This window comes from Heloderma suspectum, chromosome 5 (assembly GCF_057233095.1).
Source record: "Heloderma suspectum isolate Gila_16-S chromosome 5, 16-S_ref, whole genome shotgun sequence".
In the NCBI taxonomy this organism is placed as follows: domain Eukaryota; kingdom Metazoa; phylum Chordata; class Lepidosauria; order Squamata; family Helodermatidae; genus Heloderma; species Heloderma suspectum.
This window is the reverse complement of record NC_139462.1, coordinates 60,995,906-61,017,510: the sequence shown is the minus strand read 5'-3', so window position 1 is coordinate 61,017,510 and position 21,605 is coordinate 60,995,906. Positions and strand designations below refer to the sequence as shown.

The following is a 21,605-nucleotide window of genomic DNA, read 5'->3' as shown; positions in this document are numbered from 1 at the left end:
CTTTTTACAAAACACATCTGAAATAAGCAACCATGCTATGGATCAATTTTGAAATAATACACTCATTAGCCAATTCAATTGTGATTTGCATCCATTCTTTTTGTGTTTAAGTATTAAGTTTAAAAACAGTATTTCATGATGCTATAAAAGGGAAACCCCCATTAATAGGAGACAGGAACTGGGATTTTCTCCAAATTCCTCTCCACGTAGCACTTTGCTACATGCGTATTAATTTGAATTAGGGAGACTGATTATCTGTAAAACTACTATATCCTAGATGGAGAAAATGTGTTTATTTTCTAAACAGCAACCCTATCTGCCTCATGCAAATCCAATGAAATGTTAAGATGCCTCTATATTTAATGGAGTTTGAAGAGTGAAATCCTAATCTTTTAACATAGTATGAATAGCATGATATTATTGTTTGATGCACAACTGTTTGATCGGGGGGCGGAGCAGGGGAGAGTGGAGAACAGAAAGAATATAGGACAGGCACTTGCATCCTTCAGCTGTATAAAATACCCAATCTTTTCTTTGATTCATTTGAAATCACAAAATACACCTACCTCCTGCCCAAAAATTGTTCCATGATTCAAGCCACTGGTTCTTTGTACATTTGGATACTTCAAGTAGTAATTATTTGTGTTGCTTATTAAAACCCACAGCACAACATGCCACACACACACACACACATCACACACACACACACAAACACACATACACACAGTTTCAAGCAAGTTAGAGCTTTGTGGTTAAAATCTAAACACAGATCCAAAACCATTCTCATTACACTCACTGCAATGGAACTTTTTTACTTTCAAAATCCTCCAGCAGTAAATACTCCTCCCCTTCTTCTCTGATCATGAAAGAACTGGTTTAAAAGTACATGATAAAAATTGAGAGAAATTAGTAATACAAATTATTTTTCTGTGAACTCAACGTTTTTCCACAGAAAGCCTAGTCCCCTCTTGACAAAACCATTGATTAAAAATGTTTTTAAAATAGTGTTCTAGTGTTAAGATCAGTAAATAATTTGAACTGTCATGTCACACCAACATCCTGACCATAGTATGGGTCACAATCCATAGAGAGTTACATGCAGTTAAGCCCATTGAGATGAATAGGTTTATACATGCAACTATTTATTTGACTGTGGCATGGTTCTTAAAATATATATATATATATATATATATATATATATATATATATATATGAATAAGGAAAAATTAACATAGTAACACAACACAACATTATGGCTGTCCAGCACCGATGAGTGTCAAATACCATTACAGGGGTGTGAGGGAGAACGGTTTAAACACTGTTCAAACTGAAACCCCCTTGCATCATCAATCCTTGTCAGACTTGTTACTAAAAGCACTTCCATAAAATAAGTTAACTTTTACCTTGCTGGTTCAGGCTTCTTGCTCTGACAGTTGACTAGTAACAGGTAGTCTTGTGGATCTTCTTGACTAGAGGGAGGCTCTAATGGTGGGATGTTAATTAGCTGATATGGAGGAGGTAGGGATGGTTCAGCTTGTACAGATGGTAGAGAAGTGTTGACAGCTAAGGGTAATTCAGCAGGTGCCTGTAGAGAACTGCCAGGTGGCTTCACAGTATCTACAAATGCAGAAGTGTGCAGCAGAGTCAGTCTACATGTAACATCTTTAATCTCTTAAAATTAAGGCCCAAACCTGATAAAATAAATTTTAAATCAATGGAATAATGAGATTTTAGTCAATTAATCTGTTGGTGAAGTTTGAATATGAATAAGTGTGGCATTTCTAATGAGGGAAACAAATGACAACACAACCCTGTAATTTAGTCCACTGTTAATACCCTGTATTGAAAACTGGGGGTGGTGGTCACAACCATCCTCAATTGTTGGAGGATTGTTGCCTGTTCCTTGAAACAGCTTGCCAACCCTGCTAGCTACAGGTCAGAGGCAATTTGCCAAATGGCTTCTGCCCTCAGATATAAAGTAGGAGGGAACAAGGCTGCCTCTCTCCCTCCCTAGTCCCCATCCCTCTTTGAGGATTGTGAGCATTTGCCAATGTGGCTTTGCACCTGCAAGAGAGGCACTGAGGGGCAACAGGGCAGAGCAGGAACCACAGTGGAAGCAGAAACTTCCACCACGGTCCTGACAATGGGCGAATGGAAGATTCCTCCACCACACTCTGACAGCCCCTTGTCACTTGCACGTCAAGGTTGCATGAGCACTGGAGAAGAGGGAGTTGAATTCATCTGTTGCTCTGCTCCTCCTGCCTTGGCTCAGCTTCTATTGCAGGGGTGGGAAACCTCAGGTCCGGGGGACAAATGCGGCACTCTGGGAGTCCTGATCGGGGTTCCCCTCAACCACCAAGTTTCCCACCTCTTGTGCAGTTTCCCCGATTCTGAAAGGTTGAAATGCTTCTCCTAAAGCTTAGTTACTGGCAGTAAGTGCTTTAAGTTAACATATGCTGATGTTTTGCATTTTTTGCCCCACCACTTTTTGCCCTTGGCCCCACCCACTGGAATGCAACCCCTCAAGCTTCTTCAAAATTGATTTCGGCTGTCAAGCTGAAAGAGATACCCCACCCATTCTACCAGAAGAGCTGAGCTACTGCTTCTCAGCCTTTGAAGAAAGCAAGGTAAGTGCCCCACTCCTAAGTGCTCACCTCCTTACAAAAACCCAGGTCACTTGGGAAAGGTGTGCTGGCCCCACTCCTCGTCTTGCCAGCTTCACCAGGCAACTGCATCATCCACTCCTCCTGCTAGGTCCGAGGCATTTGTCACAGCAATTACTAACATTAAGTTGGGGAAATTTCCCCAATTTCTTGGTACTCTGGAAGAGGGCAGGACCCAAGGGCCTCCAGAGGTTAGCAACAACTGGATAGGGACCTGGACAGGTTCATGGGGCAGGGAGAGTGGCCAATGAATCGGGGCACTAATTTTAATCACATCCCCCAATTTTTCATCAACCAGTCAGATCAGTTAATCAATTAATTTTGCAGCCTTTCTTTAAAATCTGTGGATGTTACAGAACATGAAAAAGCTGCATGTAAGATTGTATTTATTGTTCTATTATAAGGATGTTTGTTTTTACATGTACATCCTGTTCTACCCCAATTTGAAAAAGTGTTCCGGTAGTTGATTCCCTGTGGTTATATCCCATGCTGCAGCAATTATAATAAATACATACATATATACATATATACATGCATGCATACATAAAATTATGTCTAAATCCAATAATCAGGTGGGACTGCCGAGACCTAATGGAAGGTTCCCACACAAGCACCACAGCTGGGTGCTTGTTCTCTTCCTGAACAGTCAACAAGTGCATCAAGAACAAAGCCTGGCTGGAGCTTTTGATCCTGATGTGCTAACTTTCCACCAGTAGGCTTTGAACCCTGGGGGAGTAATTCATTCCTGCAGAATCCCTACCTATATGCAATATCCCTACCTGGGGTGCAGCCCCAGGGCCTTTTTCTGAACATGCAAACCAGCCCTGAGACTGTAAGAAAAGGTTGCTAAGACAGGCCATTCTAAATAAAAGGACCCTCAGTGAATCTTATAGAGGTCTCTCTAGCTTGCAGTTGTCCTGGCAATAGGTTAGAAGAAAGGAGCAATAACTGGGTGAAACCTAAGTAGTTATGAAACAGTTGGGACTAATGTATCAAACTTAACACTCAGGGAACTCAATCACATTCCTCCAATTAATAGATATTGGGATGGAGCTGGATGTAGTCATCCTTAGAAGATCCTTTGAAATCAATGAGACTTCAGTTAGTTTAAATTTAAGTGCCATTGATTTCAATGGGTCTACTCTAAGTATGACTAATGGTGCCTCCAGATGGAGGGCTCCAAGCCAGGTGCAAGTGCAGGGCCATAAGAAGTCTCGGCCTACTTTGGTCTTTGCCCAAGCTGGGACACAAAGGTTAGAGGATTTGTCTCTGTGCCCAATGGGCACTCCAAGCACCTGGCAGGCACAAAGTCAAAGCAAGCCTCTCCCCACCCTCCAGCTCTGACCCTGCGGGAAGGAAGGAGTATCTTGGTGACTGTCCATTTTATGCTGGTCAGCAAGGCCAGGCAAAATTTGTTGACCCCTGGACAACAGTGCCCTGCTCCAGCAAGGAAGGTCCAAATGCAGTCAGTGCAGGACTGGGAACTCTATTACTCAATAATCAACCAGAGGAGAGTAATCCCAAGCAATCCTCATCTACCTTGTGCTATATGGATGGTAATGCACATTCTTATCCGTCTTGCAGCACTGATAGGAATGCTCAGACTCAACACCATCTTGGGTCAACAGTTGTGTATGACACTATGCTGCGCATGACCATCTCTGAATCAGGGCCTAGAGATTTCTTTCTGCTTCAAATGTGTCACTTCGTTAATCTGCCTGCAAAGTTTTACAAGCAGAGTCGCTCCAAAAAAGACATTTTGCGATAGCAAATATTCATTTATTTCCCTGAATTTAGTCAACAACAACAACAACAACAACATGTATGCTACCAAGACAACCCCTATGTGGATGTAGTATACACACAAACCACACCTTTTCCTCACATCCAGCCTTTTCGATAAATCATGTTTTCATAAATCCATTTTATATAAAATGAAAATAGGTGGGAACCTTCTATTCCCCCCCACACCTACCCCAGCAAGAAGACCTTAGCCAGCTTCAGCACTGCAGTGAGCCTTGTAGTTTATAGCTAAGATTTGATTAGAAGTAGCTTGGAAGGGCTTGGGCCTATTTAGCCTTTGTCAGAATCTGTGTGAGCTTATCTCTGTCAGTGATCTCAGAGCACAGCCAGGAGGAGTCACCCGACTCCATGTCCACCTGCTAGTCCGGCCTTGGCAGGCAGGGAGGCTGGAAGCTGTACATGAGAACCTGACAAAGCAAAGGTGGGGTGGGGTTTGCAGAAGGGTCACACAGGTTGAAGAGTCAGTGCTGGAGGGCTGAGCAGTGACACCCTGTTTAGACAGGGGCCTTGCTGAAAGGCCAAAAGCCCTTGTCTGTCAAGGGGTCCAGAGATGTCTTGTCCTGCAGTCACGCTTTCCTCTTTTAAGCTGATGCAAAGGCAAGGAGCCTTTGCTAGGAACATCCCATCTTCATTGCTTGAAACCCTCTCTGGTTGGATTCAGTGTCATCTGAGCCTCTGGAGGTACTCTGCACATGGACTCTCTTTTGAATTGGAACTTTGAATTGCTAAGGACTTGGCATGAGAAGTACCGTGATGCTTTTCACAAACTTTGAACTCTTGTTTGCTGTGGATTGTCTGTCTTCCTTGTGTAAAGTGGTGTCAGGTTGCATTTGATCTTGACTCTTAGACTTTTCTCTGTCTGGATTCATGCAGCGTAGAGTTACAAAGGTGTGGAACTCTTTGCTTGTGTGGGTTTACCCTTGGATTTGATAGGCCTTGACCAGTAGCCTGGAGTTTCCAACGAAGGTTCAACGTTGGAGTAACTCTTTGTGGGTGTGGTTTTGTTTAGAATCCACCCCTTTGATTGCCTGGGAGAGATTGTTCCAGGAATCATTCCCATTCCTTGTCTGGGGACTGGAACCCCATGTATAGATTGCCTGGGTTGGATACACCAGGAATCCCAAGTCCCTTCCCTTTTGTTCAGAGCTGTGGAGATGGCAACAGGGAAACCACGTTAATGAAGATCTCAGTCACGGTGGTAGTGTTTAGCTTTTGACTGTTCTGCAATTACTTAGAGCTTATAGCTACTGACCATCAGCTATATGATTTCAGAAGAATGTAACCATTAAGCTTTGGCCGTGGGATTTCCTACAATAAAGAAGTCTCACTGATTTGGATGTCTGGTGTCAGATTGCCTGAGCATGTGTGCTTGAGGGATCAGGAATCCTGACAGTCAGATTCAGACATAAGGATGCATACTTTACAGAATGTGGGAAGAGATCATGAAAAGGGATGAATCAGCCACAAACAAAAGTGATTGTGTGGTTCTGCAACTTATTTTTAGGGATGAGTCACTTAAGACAGCTGTACAGAAGCACACAGGCTGGCTACACTTCAGGTTGATACCAGGAAGAAAACTTACAGATATGATCACAATGGACATTGAGTACTTAGCCTACAAAGGAATATGGGAAGCAATTCCCAGAAGGCATTTTGTCTGCAAGCGGTACAAACGGTGAGCAAATAATCAAACATAGAGTATACATATGAATCATATACACTGATTTTAATTAAAAACCCACACATCATGTAGTAGTAAACAGTGTTGCGAACACTCCTATAGCCAAAGTCCTATTTCTCTTCTATCCCATGTTCAATGTCACTTTATATTCCATTGTTTGTATTAATTGCATGAAAGCAAGGACAGTGTTGTTAATTTAGTCCATTTTAATTAAAATGGCGAGAATGATCACTAATGCAATCCAAGAGCTGGAATCCAGACTTCAATCAGGACAAATCAAGATTTGGCATAACAATGGACAATTTCAAACTTTAAGCAAACACGATTACACTTTTCTTGCAAATCTTGTTTATATTTATTGCCATAAGTGACTTGTACTGGGTAATCGAAAGGGTGAATCAACTTTGTCAGCTGGTAACTGAAAAAATTACCAGAATTCTTGCAGGTATTCAGGCTCAAACAGAATTACAGAAGCATCAACAGTAATATGAACAGTGTAGAATAGCTTTTGTTTCTTGTTCTGGTCAATGGTGGAACTTCAGTGGCTAATCTGGTTTAAACTGGATGTGATATTGATGCTTATCAGATATTAAAATATCTGTATAATCAGAGTATCAAGTAGGGGAATGTTAATCTGGCACTGAAAGGGTTAACTCTTTTGCTAACAACAGACTGAAGAGGCTACTTCAAACTGAAGATGGCTAATTTGATCTAGAATGGTTGAATGGTCCCAATGGGTTTTTGGGAGGACCTACAAGGAGTCCCCCCAAATGAACACAGACTCATATTTAAGAAGACCTCATACTTACATACCATATTTCTGATCCCATGGGCAAGAAGACACTAAAATTGTGATTCTATGCTAATTAATGTTATAGCATTATAATATCTCTAACTGAGACTTTGCAGGGCGGGCTTTGAAATAAGAAAAATGCACCTGCCTTTTGCAAACATTTTTTGCAGAGCAATCGCAAGGTCATGACTAACTGTGCTGGCAAAGATAGATGCTGATAGGAATGGAAAGAACAGAAGAACTGAGCATGCTCAGATGCAACTAGGAGGAAAGAATCACTGTTAATCTTGTGTTGTGCACCTGCAGAGATAAGAGAATGTCCTTTCTCCACGCTTGTTGGGCAGGGGAACTGTAACAATAAGCATGAGCCATGATGCGGCAGTGGGGCGGTGGGGTGGGGGGGAGTGTTAAGGCAGATGTGACCAAAGATGACTGAAGATGACTGTAAGTTCAAGGAAGACATACCAGGGACAAACATGTCAATCACAATAAGATGCCAAGAAGGTAGGCCTTTAGATACTTTTTAGGAAGTTTCAGATTAACCCAGTAGTGATGTCGGAGATGTTCTAAAAACATGTGGGCATAAAACATGAGATTGTTGGGGGATGGACAGACACCTCATTTGTAATTGGTGAACGGGTGGTCTATCCCCATTTTTGATTGGAAGGTGGTTGTATTGTTCAATTCTTCACATGCCTAGAGAAAATTAATAATGCTAAGCTTTTTGCATTCAAGTAATATGCAGGAGGAAGTAAAAGGGAGAGTTAGCCTTCTCAGCATGTTTTAGTTTAGCTTTAAACTGCAAGTAGAATGCAAGAGGGTGCTGAGAAGAAGTCATATTATTCGAACAATGTTAGAAACTCAATTTGTTATCTTGCTTGCTACATTTGTAGTGTAAGCTTTGCCACATGCCACTCTTTTAGTTAATCTTATTTTTATGTTGCATACTCTTTCACTGCCGATAATGTAATCAGAGGGAAAGTTTCTAACACTCATAGAACTACCATGCTACTTTTCTTAATTGTTGTAATTTTCTTAAATAAACCATTTAATGGATTTCAATGTACTCTTTAGTCTGAGGTGATTTTTGCCTGTTTGGACTTGGCTTGGTTACCAACCAGGGTGTCTAGAACCCAATTGGTATAGGTTCTGAAGTTAAACAAGACCAAATTAACAAGTGTAAGATTAACAAGCAATATCACCTACTTGCCCTTCAGCTTCTTCACCACTTCTTGCACAAACCATATTATACATACAAGCTACCATATTACAGAGGCCTTGTTTTTTAGATTCACGTATCTTTCCCAAGTATAAAAATGCAAAACAAATATTCAAGACTTACTAGGACACGTTCTCAAAATACTGTACTAGTTGTTTCCATCAAACTTACTAGTTGATACTTGTTTATATGACAGTTGCCCACACAGCACTTTATTTACAGAACACTTTATTTACTGAGAAGCATAGGAAACAGCACACAGGCCATTCAGGTATAGGTGGAGTCCTCTCTGCTGTATCCCAAGGGTAGCATGATTAAAAGAACCAAAGTTAGAAAGACCAACTAAGATCAAGGAGAGGGGGAACTAGCCCCTGAAGCCAAAGGTGGGGCCAAGAGATCAGACCAATCTCTCTCTCTCTCTCTCTCATGTTTATAAAAGGGCAGACAAGGTGGCAAGTCCCACCTCTGAGATCTCTTACTCCATCCTGGATCCTTGTAAATGGGGCTCCCTTTGTCCAGGCCTGGGATATCCCCTTTCTCCCCATGCATCAGTAAACTTTTATAGTCATCACTGGACTTGCTTCCACACCAATTTTTAGTGGCACAGTTGTAGCCTTGCAACTGACGTGTGCGCTCAGTCTCTGAACCTCCTTAGTCCCAAAGAAGTGTTCTTACAGAAACAGAAGTGTAGACATGAAAAGCAAAGACTCCATGATTTAAAACTAAAACAAAAAACACCATTATGATCTTCCAGAATGTTGGGGAATGACACAAGAGAATAAAGATAAACTGGGTACACACACAGCAAAATGAGGTGGGACTGAGGTAGGAGAATGGACTGTGCCACCTCAGCACAGATGTGGGCAATGCCACTTTTGAATGTTCCTCCATATTAAAAACTCGTAACCCCACTCTGCTATTTCTGGAAATTTTGAAGCCATGGGAAAAAAGTTTGTCCCATCCCCACCCCCCAGGAAAAAAATGGAAATTTGGCGGTGGTTTTTTTTTTAATGCAATATATACTTTCTAATCAAATTTAAACTTATTTTACTGCTTTAATAAAACAGAATATATAATGTATAACTTGGCATATATAATTGTACTATTTGGAATATTTATGAAATTTACAGAGCAATTTTAATTAATTAATCAAAATATTTTCCTAGGCCACTTTTTAGGGTAAAAACCCTCCCAAGGTAGCTCACATAAAATAACCTTAGGCATATATTCAGAAGACCCACTATGTTTAATGGAGCCTAGTTCCAGGTATATGCACATAGGGATGCAGCCTCAAAAGTATAAGTGCCTTGCAGTGCAATCCTAGACATATCCACTCAGAAGTAAGTCCTAGAAGTAAGTCCCAGTGAGTTCAATGCGGCTTACTCCCAGGTAAGTGGGTACAAGATTGCAGCCTTAGTTATTGCCATCCGTTGTTGTTGTTTATTCGGTCAGTCGCTTCTGACTCTTTGTGACTTCATGGACCAGCCCACGCCAGAGTTCCTGTCGGCCGTCGCCACCCCCAGCTCCTCCAAGGTCGAGTCCGTCACCTCCAGAATATCATCCATCCATCTTGCCCTTGGTCGGCCCCTCTTCCTTTTGCCTTCCACTTTCCCTAGCATCAGCATCTTCTCCAGGGTATCCTGTCTTCTCATGATGTGGCCAAAGTACTTCCGTTTTGCCTTTCATATCATTCCCTCAAGTGAGCAGTCTGGCTTTCTTTCCTGGAGGATGGACTGGTTTGATCTTCTTGCAGTCCAAGGCACTCTCAGAATTTTCCTCCAGCACAACAGTTCAAAAGCATCTATCTTCCTTCGCTCAGCCTTCCTTATGGTCCAGCTCTCACAGCCATAGGTTACTACGGGGAATAGCATTGCTTGAACTATGCGGACCTTTATTGTCAGTGTGATGTCTCTGCTCTTCACTATTTTATCAAGATATGTCATTTCTCTCTTCCCAAGAAGTAAACGTCTTCTGATTTCCTGGCTAAAGTCAGCGTCTGCAGTAATCTTTGCGCCTAGAAAGACCAAGTCTGTCACTGCCTCCACATTTTCTCCCTCTATTTGCCAGTTATCAATCAAGCTGGTTGCCATAATCTTGGTTTTTTTGAGGTTTAACTGCAACCCAGCTTTTGCACTTTCTTCTTTCACCTTCGTCATGAGGTTCCTCAGCTCCTCCTCGCTTTCAGCCATCAAAGTGGTATCATCTGCATATCGGAGATTGTTAATGTTTCTTCCAACGATTTTAACTCCAGCCTTGGCTTCATCAAGCCCAGCATGTCGCATGATGTGTTCTGCGTACAGGTTGAATACGTAGGGTGAGAGTATACAACCCTGCCGTACTCCTTTCCCAATCTTAACTTTTTTTCTTAATCTTAACTCAATTGCCATCTGAGAAGTAGGAAAACACGAAGGTTGAAAATAAAACCCACACATCTTGTTGTAAACAAAAGAAAGTGTATTATTTAGACAGAAAAACACTCATACAGTCACAGTACTAAGGACTAGCAGCACATTTGGATATTAAGTTCAATTTTATAACAACATTGAAAACATTGAACTCTACAGTATACAAGGGACTTATCATTCTCTAATGCTGTAGAGATTTTCAAATAAAACAATCTTCATCCTACATATTCTGAGTGAATAGAATCTTGTCTTAAAAAGCATTTTATTCACTCTAAAAGTTAATATCTCAAAGCCATTTTTTCCCCAGTCTTCCCCAAAATTTCTATTTTTGCCCTCAGGGAAAGAATGTTTCTTTCTGAGGCTTCACATCTCTAGTCCCTGCTAATACGTTCTTGCCCAGCCCTTTGACAGATGTTCTAGTGTTTTATTTGCAATGAGTTTTTAGCATCAAGAGACATTTCTCAGAAGAGCTCTGCTGGTTCAGGCCAAAGGTCCATCTAGTCCCGCATGCTGTTCCGACAGTGGCCAACCAGATGCCAAGAAACCTACAAGCAGGACACAAGTACAACAGCACCCTCCTGCCCATGTTCTCCAGCAACTGGGTGTACATAGGCGTAGTGCCTATGATACTGGAGGTAGCATATAGCCTTCCGGACCAGTAGCCACTGATAGCCTTCTCCTCCATGAATCAGTCTAATCGCCTTTTGAAACTGCCCAAGTTGGTGCCTATCACTGTGTAATAAATCAGTGCACTTTGAGATGAAGAGAGTAGGGCTCAAATCTCACCTTAGCCACAGTATCATTGCAAAGCCTTGGGAAATTTACTATCTCAGCTTCCATGTCTTACTGGTAAAATAGAGGCAATATTAACATCTTGCACAAGGTTGTGGTAAATTAATACAAGTTAAACTGCCAAGCATTCTTCACATTGGATGTGTCAGGAGATGCTGGGAATATTCCAGAGAGTCTTGACCAAAAGTCAGAATAGTCAATAAACAAATTCGATCTCATCTTGATGAAATCTTGGCAGAGGAGAGATGTTCAGATCCTAGGGGAATTTAGCAAGGTGAGCTAGCAAGTATTAAGCCAGATCCTATTAACTAAGTTTTTATTGCTAGATACTTAAAGTTCTACTCTTCTGTGACAGAAGTTCTATTAACCACCGGCTGAGGTTGTATTAATCACAGGCTGGCATGTCAATCCCATTGCTCAAGCTGTGATCAAGCTTTAACCTTTTAGTCAAATATGCAATAAATGTTTAAGTCCATAGCCAGACAAATCAAACAAAAAAAAATCTTAACTAGGCAAATACCATCTTAGAACCGTTCAATTAAAATAAAGAATGTTTGTTTCACTTTTGCCTCCAAAATACATCCTTTCTACAGAAATATACCAAAACTAAGGCTTTACAAAAAGCCTAGGCAATTCAAGATGGAACTTTTCAGTTGTTTAACACCTGTACTTTTTTAGGAACTGCACATCAGATATAAGCAACAGAGAAATCTGTTCTGCCTTCTGATTTCCATAAAACTGTCTGGGGTTCCTGGGGAATCAGAATAAAAATGAAACACTAAAGAAGGGAGGAACCTTACCATCTTCAGTAGGATTGAACCCACAGATGTCACAAATACATCGAACCCACTTATTCATCTCCTCTTCACTGTCGGCGACTAAGTAGAAGACTCTATCTATCGTGTTGATGTCAAAAATATAGCTGTTTTCAAATTCTTTTTTGTTAAATGTCAATCCAGCATCCACTTGTTGACACAAGTTCAAGTCAATGATACGAATTGGTTTCTTGGCATGGTCATTTTTGTAGTACTCCAGAACATCTGGATCCCCTGTCAGTCGACCGCTGCGGAGCACAAACCATCTCCTCTTCCATGCCTAAAAAAGGGAAAGCAAAAAAGGTTCAGGGAGTACATATTTTATACTCGTCCATTACTGAATCAGCACTGACCACAATAGATAGTTATGGTCAATATTCAAAGGTGTAAAATTATATTCTAGATTTAAGTTCTTCACATTGTAAATATCATGATATATCATCCAGTTCATTAAACCTATATAGAGTGCAATGGTTAAGAAGGCAAAGCATACACATAGTTGACCTGCAGTGCAATCCTATATATGTCTACTCTGAAGTAAGTCCTACTGAGTTCAGTGGGAACTCGGGTAAGTGCAGTCCTAACTGGCATACTAGCATCTAGTTTGGAACTGGAAATGCAAGTTAGGGATTGCATCTCATTCACTTTCTAAAATACAATTTACATAATCACAGATTATGTAACTGCAGTGTCCCTGGTACCAGGAATGCTGCTGTACAGTGTTTGAAGCATCAGGGAGAGGGGTGTCCCCCTTGCTCCTGCTGTTTCCGCAGCCAGGTAAGGGGGTTTGGCAGCTTGGATTCTGGCCCTCCTGCACTTCTCATGTAATCAGAAGTGTAACCCATGACATGAATTGGACTTTGATTAACCAAGCTGGCAGAGATAGTTCTGTTTGCCAAAACTAATTCATAATTAAGCAGGGTTAGGCTTCTTTCCATCACTATCTACCACATATAAGCATGGTGTAGTGGCTAGAGTGCTGGACTGGGAGTCGGGAGATCCGGGTTCTAGTCCCCATTTGGCCATGGAAGCTCACTGGGTGACTTTGGGCCAGTCACATACTCTCAGCCCAACCCACCTCACAGGGTTGTTGTTGTGAGGATAAAATGGAGGAGGAGGAGGAGGATTATGTACGCCACCTTGAGTTTCTTGGAGGAAAAAAGGTGGGATATAAATGTAATAAATAAATAAATAAATAAATAAATAAAAGATTGCTACATCTGTCTTCACCATTATTTCTAAGCCAGCCTTCACCAGGCTGACTGGAGATGATGGGAGTTGTAGTCTAACACATCTGGAGTGTGCTAGATTTGGGAAGGCTGTTCTAAACAAACTAAGCATAAAACCAATTATTTATTGCAGGGTAAAAATCAGTTTGTGACTAGCAGACTTGGCCCTCTTTTTGACACCTGCACAGAAAATAGGAGTCAAGTTCATCACACCATTTTTGATAGTAACTGCGCAGAGGGGTATTTCAATACTCATTGCCTATGCTATGCTTCCCATTTAATATAATTTTTAAAAAACTGAACTGAAGCTTGTTCTAATATTATGCATTTTGCTTGTTTTTAGCAAATATGTTTGTTTTTTTCCTTCAACAGCCTTATTTGCCAAAGCAAATAAAATAATTAAACCAAAACAGATTTTTAAAACCCCACAATGGATCATACGCAACATTTTCTCTTGATGAAAAGTATCTATTTGTTTTCTTCAACATCAGATTGTCTTTTGCTAGATATGAGAATGTACAAAATGGAGGAGGAAACAGGGTGAGGCGGGAATCATTCCCATTCTAGTTTCCTGTACTCAAAAGCTTTACTAATATGTCTCCTAGGAACATTGGAAGCTGCCTTATACAGCGTCAGACCACTGGTCCATCTAGCTCAGTATTATCTATGCCAGCCTCAGTATTATCCAGATGTCATCCAGATGTTTTGGACTACACCACCTATTAGCCTCAGCCAGCTTGACGAATGGTCAGGGATGATCGGAGTTGTACTCCAACAACACTTGGAGGGCCAAAGTTTCTTCACCCCTACATTAGAGGTTTCCAAATACATTAAACCCCAGACAGGGAACAAGACAGGAAAAACGAACCACTGCAAACGAGAACTCAGAACAAAATTGTGCTACGATTTTGTGCAACAAAGTGGTTGCGACACACCAAATGCAGACTTGGAAATTTGCTAATCCTAATCTTGTGCATTCATGACTGGAAATCATCTCTGTATTTCAAAGTTGACAGAGACCCTATTCAACACTCCAAGTGAAATACTGCTCTCAATGCAGCCAGTTTCATAAACTGATAATATAAACAGAAGTTGTTTATAGCCTTGCTTGTTACAAAATACCAAGTATTTGAAAAACAGTGACTTGAGACTACTAACACCTGCTGCTGTACCCCCCCTTATCTTCCCAGAAGAGTTTTTCCCCCACAAAGTGAAAATGGGAATGTTTATTTCAGTTGCATAATGAGTCACTCTCACTAAAACTGGCACAGACTATCCTCAAAAACAAAAGCAATTCCATAAACTACACACTAATAAGGCAGACACAAAGGTTCTCTGGATCTTAGTACAAAAGCACAATTTAGCAGTAGAATAAAAGCTTGAAGCTAGACAAGAGAACTGACATCAGCACGCGTACTAATCATAGTACAAAGGCCCCTCTATGTTTTGTCAAACTGAAAAGGGAGCCCACATAAATCACTCTTTGTTATCTGAAAATATCTGAGATTCTTGAAGCTTGTTCTATTTTTAACGTTTTAGTATTGGCTGCCTGGTGGAAACTGTACATTGCCTTACTAAGAAGTGCTTCAGAAGACTGTACTTACTGCATGGCAAAATAAAGAGTGCAGCTCCAGTATCCAAAACATTTGGTTTGCATATGAACAGAATTCATACAAAATTTATTCTCTCCTTCACCCATGCTGAGGTACTTTTATTATATACTGCAGCTGGGACAGCAGATGTCGAAACCTACAAGAGCTTACTTAAAAGGTTAAGCTGACTTTGCTATAGAAATTTTACTCAGTAAGCAAGTGTTGCCTTTTCAGTAATTTTTGCCAAAACAGTCATGTAAACAGTTTAATCCTACCCACGGTTCATGTTGGTATTATGGGGATGTTGCGCTATCAGACCCAAAACAAGTTAGCTCAAGTCTAAGAAGGAATGGGCTGTAATTCCAACTGTAAGGATACAATTATATGCATTCAACAAAAAACAACAAAATCAACAAAAAAAGTTGTGGAACTGTTTTCTGTCTAAACATGGATAGGATTGCACCCTAGGTTATCTTATCTTAGGATCCAAGCCTATATCTTTATTTCAAAGTGTGCCTTAAAAGATTTAGTGTGCCCTAAAAGATTCATAGTACAATCCTATGCATGCTTCCTTGGAAGTAAGCCCAACTACATTAAACAGGGCTTACTCTCGGGTAAGTGTGCACAGGATTCCAACCTTACAGTACAATCTAATATATGTTTACTCAGAAATAAGTCCCAATGAGTTCAATGAGGCCTACTCCCAAAGAGTGTGTGGGTATATAAGATTACAGCTTCAATCTCTCATTTAACCAAAGTTGTCTTTTCGCAAGCAAATTGGTGATGTTTTTCCTATTTTCCCCATAATTCGAACAGTTATTTGATATCATAGAATTAAAATATTTCCATATTTTTCTTTAACTATCCATGATATTTTACATTTGTCATATCACTACCTGATAGCAGTGCCAAATGTCTCCATAAATATATTACATAAATATATATAACAAATATATATTATATTTATAATATAAATATATTATATATTTGTTAATTGTTGGACACTCAATCATGTGGTGCAGAAGAGTAGGGGCAATGTGTACCGGCGTCCTCCCACCCCCCCATCCCCATCTTCCCCCATTCACATGTTGGGATACACAACTGTGGGAGGGAGCTGGAACGTAGTCCCCCCCTGTGACACTGAACCCTGATCATGCAGGGCTCCACATCATCAGGAGAGCACTTCTGACCAATGTATGGACAGCAAGGATGAGGGTGGGGTCCCTACCCTACTCCATGCAAGTGTTATTTGGGCATTCTCTGGCAATTAGGGCTTGAGAAAGGTGTTGCCTGGATGGCCCTAGAGCAACCTTCCCCAACCTGGTGCCCGCCAGATGTGTCGGAGTACAACTCCCAGCATCCCCAGCCATGTTGTCTAGTATATGCTGGGAGCTGTAGTCCAACACATCTGGAGGGCACCAGGTTGAGGAAGGTTGCCCAAGAGAATGGAAAACTCAAAGCATATTTCACCAAGAGGTATTTGTTCATTAAAAGGTATTGCAAAATCCCTTTACAAAACTTTCTGAAATAAGCATGAAGTCTGGAAAACATGAGGCGCACCTTTACGTACTGTTACACCCCCCCCCAGTGCGCTCACACCTCTTAAGACTTGTTTTGCAGGAAGCATCATCTTTTCTCTCAGAGAAAAATAAGGAAAAAACAGTTTCAGTGGAAGTTTCCACTTCAGCTATCATCCTGATAATCTGTTCAGAATACACACACGGCCAAAATTTCCTGTTTTCAGTCTGTCACCATTTGCTAGTCTTGTGTTGGTCAGTTCTAACTTTAGCTTGCTTATACAAACAAAGAAAACACTGAAAACAGAACAGTAGGGCTGGAGTGCTTTGTGCACCGCTTAGCCATTTGAAATGGAATTTGTTCACCTACACTGAGGGAAAAAATAGGCAGGAAGGCAAAAAGTTAAAACAAAAACATAACAAATCAGAAACGTTTGCTTTGTAAGGTCTGCTCCTTAGTTGTTTCACACTAATTACTATTTTATGTTTACTTCTAGTTGCAAGCAAAAGGATCAGAAATCCTGCTGTGAATGCATATTCTTAAGGGTATACCAACCGTTGGGTATTTTGCTTTATGCTGGCTTTCTACATTAGAATATTCCTGGGATGCTGCTATTTATTTACCTACAGTATAGGTATGCCTACTCCTGAACTACAGTGTACACTCTAGTTCAGGAGTAGGCATCCTGGTACTCCCCAGATGTTTTGGACTACAACTCCCATAGTCCCTGTCCATTGGCCATACTGTCTGGAGCATAGTCCAAAATATTTGGAGGACACCAAGCTGTCTACTCCTGCTCTAGTTCACATAACGAAGGATGATTCTAATGACCATCTCAACCTCTGGAAGCCATGAAACAAAAGTTGTCCCATCCTCTAGGTACATCATCCTGTAACAACACAGTCACACAAAATACATCCTTTTTGAGAGTTTTCAGAGCAAACGGATGCAGTGGACACGACTAAAGCTCCCCACTGCAGAACTCTCCATGAGCTGGAGGGTAACAAGAATGGCAACGGAGGAGGCAGAACTAGCATGCTGTCCCTTACATGATCCTAATTGTGTGCGGGATTAGAGCAGGGGTGGGCAGAAGGTAGATCTCCAGATGTTTTGGACTTCAACTCCCAGAAGCCCCTGCCAGCATGGCCAATGGTCAGGAAAGCTGAGAGTTGAAGTCCAAAACATCTTGAGATCTATTTTCTGTCTACCCCTAGATTAGAACATCTGAATAGGACTTTGAAAGTTCAATATGGATAGCAGCCCTGTGTTATCCCATCCCATTATCCTAAAACCAAGGATAGGCAACTCAGCCTCTGGCCCAGTTCAGATGTAACAGGAAGCCATGGTTTCCCATTATTTCTAAACCAGTCCTCTCTCTAGCCCTATTCAGACATTATGTAAAAGTCCTCACGTGAACAGGGCCACGCTGCACCAAGTAACCCTGCTCCCTGACATCACATGCATCATGTAGAAACAAGCAACTACAATGATCAAGGGGCTGGAGTATCTCCCCTATGAGGGAAAGTTACAACAGCTAGGATTGTTCATCTTGGAAAAAAGGCGAGTGAAAGGAGACATGACAGAGGTGTACAAAATTATGCATGGTGTGGAGAATGTGGATAGGGAGATATTTTTTCCCTCTCTCATAATACTAGAACCTAGGGTCATCCCATGAGGCTGATTGGTGGGAGATTCTGGACAGATAGAAGGAAGAACCCTAGTGAGGTTCACCTGGCACCTACATTGTATTCTTTCTAGCACCAGGGGAAGACTTTTTTTATTTCCCCAGGCTTTTTAGCATTTTAGCTTTCTAGACTTTTAGCTTTACTGTTTTAAATCTGTATTTTAAATTACTGCACTGCTGCTAGGTTTTATTCTGGTTGTATTGTTATACTGTGGTTTTAATGTTTTATATATTTTATATTGTTTTATTGTGTGCTCCTTGGTTTTAATTTTTGCAAACTGCCCAAGGAGCTTCAGTTATTGGGTGGTATAGAAATGAAATGAAATAAATAAATAAGATAAGATAAGCCCTTCTTCACACAGCATGTAGTTAAACTATGGAATTCGCTACAAGATGTAGTGATGGCCACCAATTTACATGGCTTTCCAAGGGGTTATACAAATACCTGGAGAAGTCTATCAATGACTACTAGTCCTGATGGCTATGTGTACCTCCAGTACCAGAGGCAATATGCCCATGTACACCAGTTGCTGGGGAACGTGAGCGGGGGGGGGGGGGGGTGCTGCTGTTGCACTTGTGTCCTGCTTGTGGGTTCCTGGTTGACAGCTGGTTGGCCACTGTGTAAACAGAGTGCTGGACTGGATGGACCCTTGGTCTGATCCAGCATGGCTCCTCTTATGTTCATGTAGTTCCTTCCCAACATCTATACATAGTGTCGGGGGGGGGGGGGGCTTTGCACATGCAGAGGTTTCCACACAATTTGGAACTGTGCACTAGCACGGTTCCAGCTCTTGTGGGCGCCTCCACCTGTGCAGCTGTCCATGCAAAGGCCATCTCCCCACACATATTCATGCTGTACGCATGGGTGTGTGGGGGGGGGGCTACGTGATGTGCACAATGTCAGGGGTGGGGCTACTCAGTGCAGCCCATTCCCACTCACATGTTCAAATAAGTCATTTTAGATAATACCTAAATTGGGCTTCACTCTCTTACATGTGATGTTTTTAATTTCTTTTTTACACTGCTGCATGATAAACAGAATATATATTCAAGCAACTTTTCCCGCTTCTTCTGTATCTGTTCACCTAACGATAATTTTAGCAAAATGGGTTTTTCAAGGAATTCCTTTGCCCATCATTTATAAAGCTGCTTTGATTTCATGAACCTTCCACCATTACCCTCACCACCACCCATTGTTCATTTTGGTCTTCTCTTTACAAAAAATCAAGCCCATGCTTTCTGCTTCTTCTTTCAAATGCTTTTGTTCACTACACAACTCTTTCTTAGTACCCTTGAGTAGAACTGCTCTGTAAATTAGCTTCACCAGCAAAGCCAATTTTTTATCGGCCTCACAACTCTTTCATAGCATTCTTCTTCTACGTTCTAGGGCTTTCCCTGTGCTTTAAATAAATTTATTATGGCACCCCATTTTACTGCTCCTCGAATTTTTATTGCAGTTGGAAGTGTTTTTAATGTGGTGTTTTTAATGTATTTTAATATTTATTGTGAACCACTGATTTTATTATATTCAGCGGTATACAAATGTCACAAACAAACAAATGAACAATGTACTGGAGCTTAAAAGCTGAACAGGTTAGACTCTCTAAGCTTATTCTGCTGCTGTTTTTTCTTTCCTTCATGTCTTCTTTCAGTACAATGAATCAAACTTTATTCTAAAAGTACAGTCATTTGTTACATAGCCATAACTCTTATGTACGAGTTCATGACCATGTCATTAGAGACCTTAAGAATAGACAATTCATCACCTCAAGCCCTGAGATGTTAACCACCTTCTTTGGATCAATGAATACTACTACATAAAGATTTCCTTTTGGAAAATTACAAAAATTCCCTCCTCTGTTTTCCATATTTAAAACATCATATGCAAACAACTATTTTAAAAAATGCCATCAAGACTACAGAGTTGAATACCGCTTTCAACAATTAACTTTAAGTTGAAGACTGCTTCAGTTTTTCAAAATATGTTTAGTGTTCCAAGATTACTCAGTGCTACAAATGATCAAAAAATGATTGCTTAGAATATGAGTAGCAACTTAAAAAAAAAAAAGATTTAACACATATCACTAGAACAAACAGAATGGTTTGTGAGGAAAAGAAAAGTTAAACTTTTTAAAGAAAAGACATTATTAAGTTAAGTAACTTCAAAAGTGCCTTTATTTGCATTGAAACAGACTAAAGACCGAAGACCATGCATATTTTACATTTTTTTGAAATGGATAATAAAAAGTACCTCTTTTTGTTTTCAGCATTGCCACAAATTCCAGACCATTTCAGCAGTTGCGTCTACCCCAAAATAAGTGCAGCATTTAGTCTTCCTGTCGGCTTTCCATCTCCCTATACACCACCCTATTCTAATAACCTTTGACCAACAGGAAGTAGACACAATAGACTGAAAATAACAGCAATTGTATGAATTCAAAATGATTTAATGTAAAGGAAAGAGGTACTAATTTCATTGGTGAGCAAACTTCTTAAAACTGTTTTTATCTTTACAAACAGTATGTTCATGGTGTTACAAAGCAATAACACATGAAGTTATGTTGATGTAGATTTCACCTATTAAACTTAATGCCAAAGCTTTTATTCAGTGAATTCCTGTCTTTCTATGAATTTTCTAATAGCAGTATTGCTTTTTAAAATTCCACAATTCTTTGTACACTGTATTTAATTATACAACCTTGCAGAAAAGTTTTAAGTGTTTACAGATATTGACAATTACTTTCTGAAAGAAGAGAATAGTATGAACAACTGTACACCAATTCAACTACTGAAGCAGGTCTCTCCTGACTGGAAAAGAGACCGCCAAGGAACCATATGTGAGCCACTTTGAATTGCCAGAAAAAGGGGTGGTGGTGGTGTAATAAGCAAATTTGTTGTTCCTTATTTTCCATGCAGAGTGAAAAGGATCTAGGCATCTTAGCGGATCACAAGCTGAACATAAGCCAGCAGTATAATGCAGCTGCTAAAAAAGCTAATGCAACCTTAGGCTGCAATAACAGAAGCAATACTGTCCCAATCATGTGGATTAATATTTTGCTCTATTCTGTATTAGTCAGGCTGCACTTGGGAATACTGTCCAGTTCTCGGTGCCATATCTTAAGAAGCATGTTACTAGAATGCATCCAGAGAATGCAAACAGGATGGTGAGGGGTCTGGAACCAAAAGCTGTGTAAGTTTGGCCTGGAGAAGAGAAGATTAAGGGGAGGCATGATACTGGTCTTCAAATATCTGAGAGGCTGTCAGGCAGAAGATGAAGCAGAGTTGTTCTCTGTTCCTCCAGAAGGCAGGACCAGAACCCACAGATGGAAATTGTAGGGAAGCAGATGTTAGCAAAATATTAGGCGAAACTTCCTAATGGTAAGAGCTGTTTAAACAGGAGGTAGTGGGTTC

General features: G+C 40.7%; 1 protein-coding gene across 2 annotated transcripts in view; it reads right to left on the bottom strand.

Annotated features, from left to right (window-relative positions):
* The window catches only part of GAB1 (GRB2 associated binding protein 1), a 106,782-nt gene that overhangs the window by 25,023 nt on the left and 60,154 nt on the right, over positions 1-21,605 (bottom strand). For both annotated transcript variants that reach the window (XM_084856165.1, XM_084856166.1), the window contains exons 2-3: positions 12,157-12,451; positions 1,404-1,617 (exon numbers count right to left, since the gene is read on the bottom strand). In XM_084856165.1, coding sequence (XP_084712291.1) covers positions 1,404-1,617; positions 12,157-12,451 — 509 coding nt within the window. The remainder of the gene's footprint in view (positions 1-1,403; positions 1,618-12,156; positions 12,452-21,605) is intronic.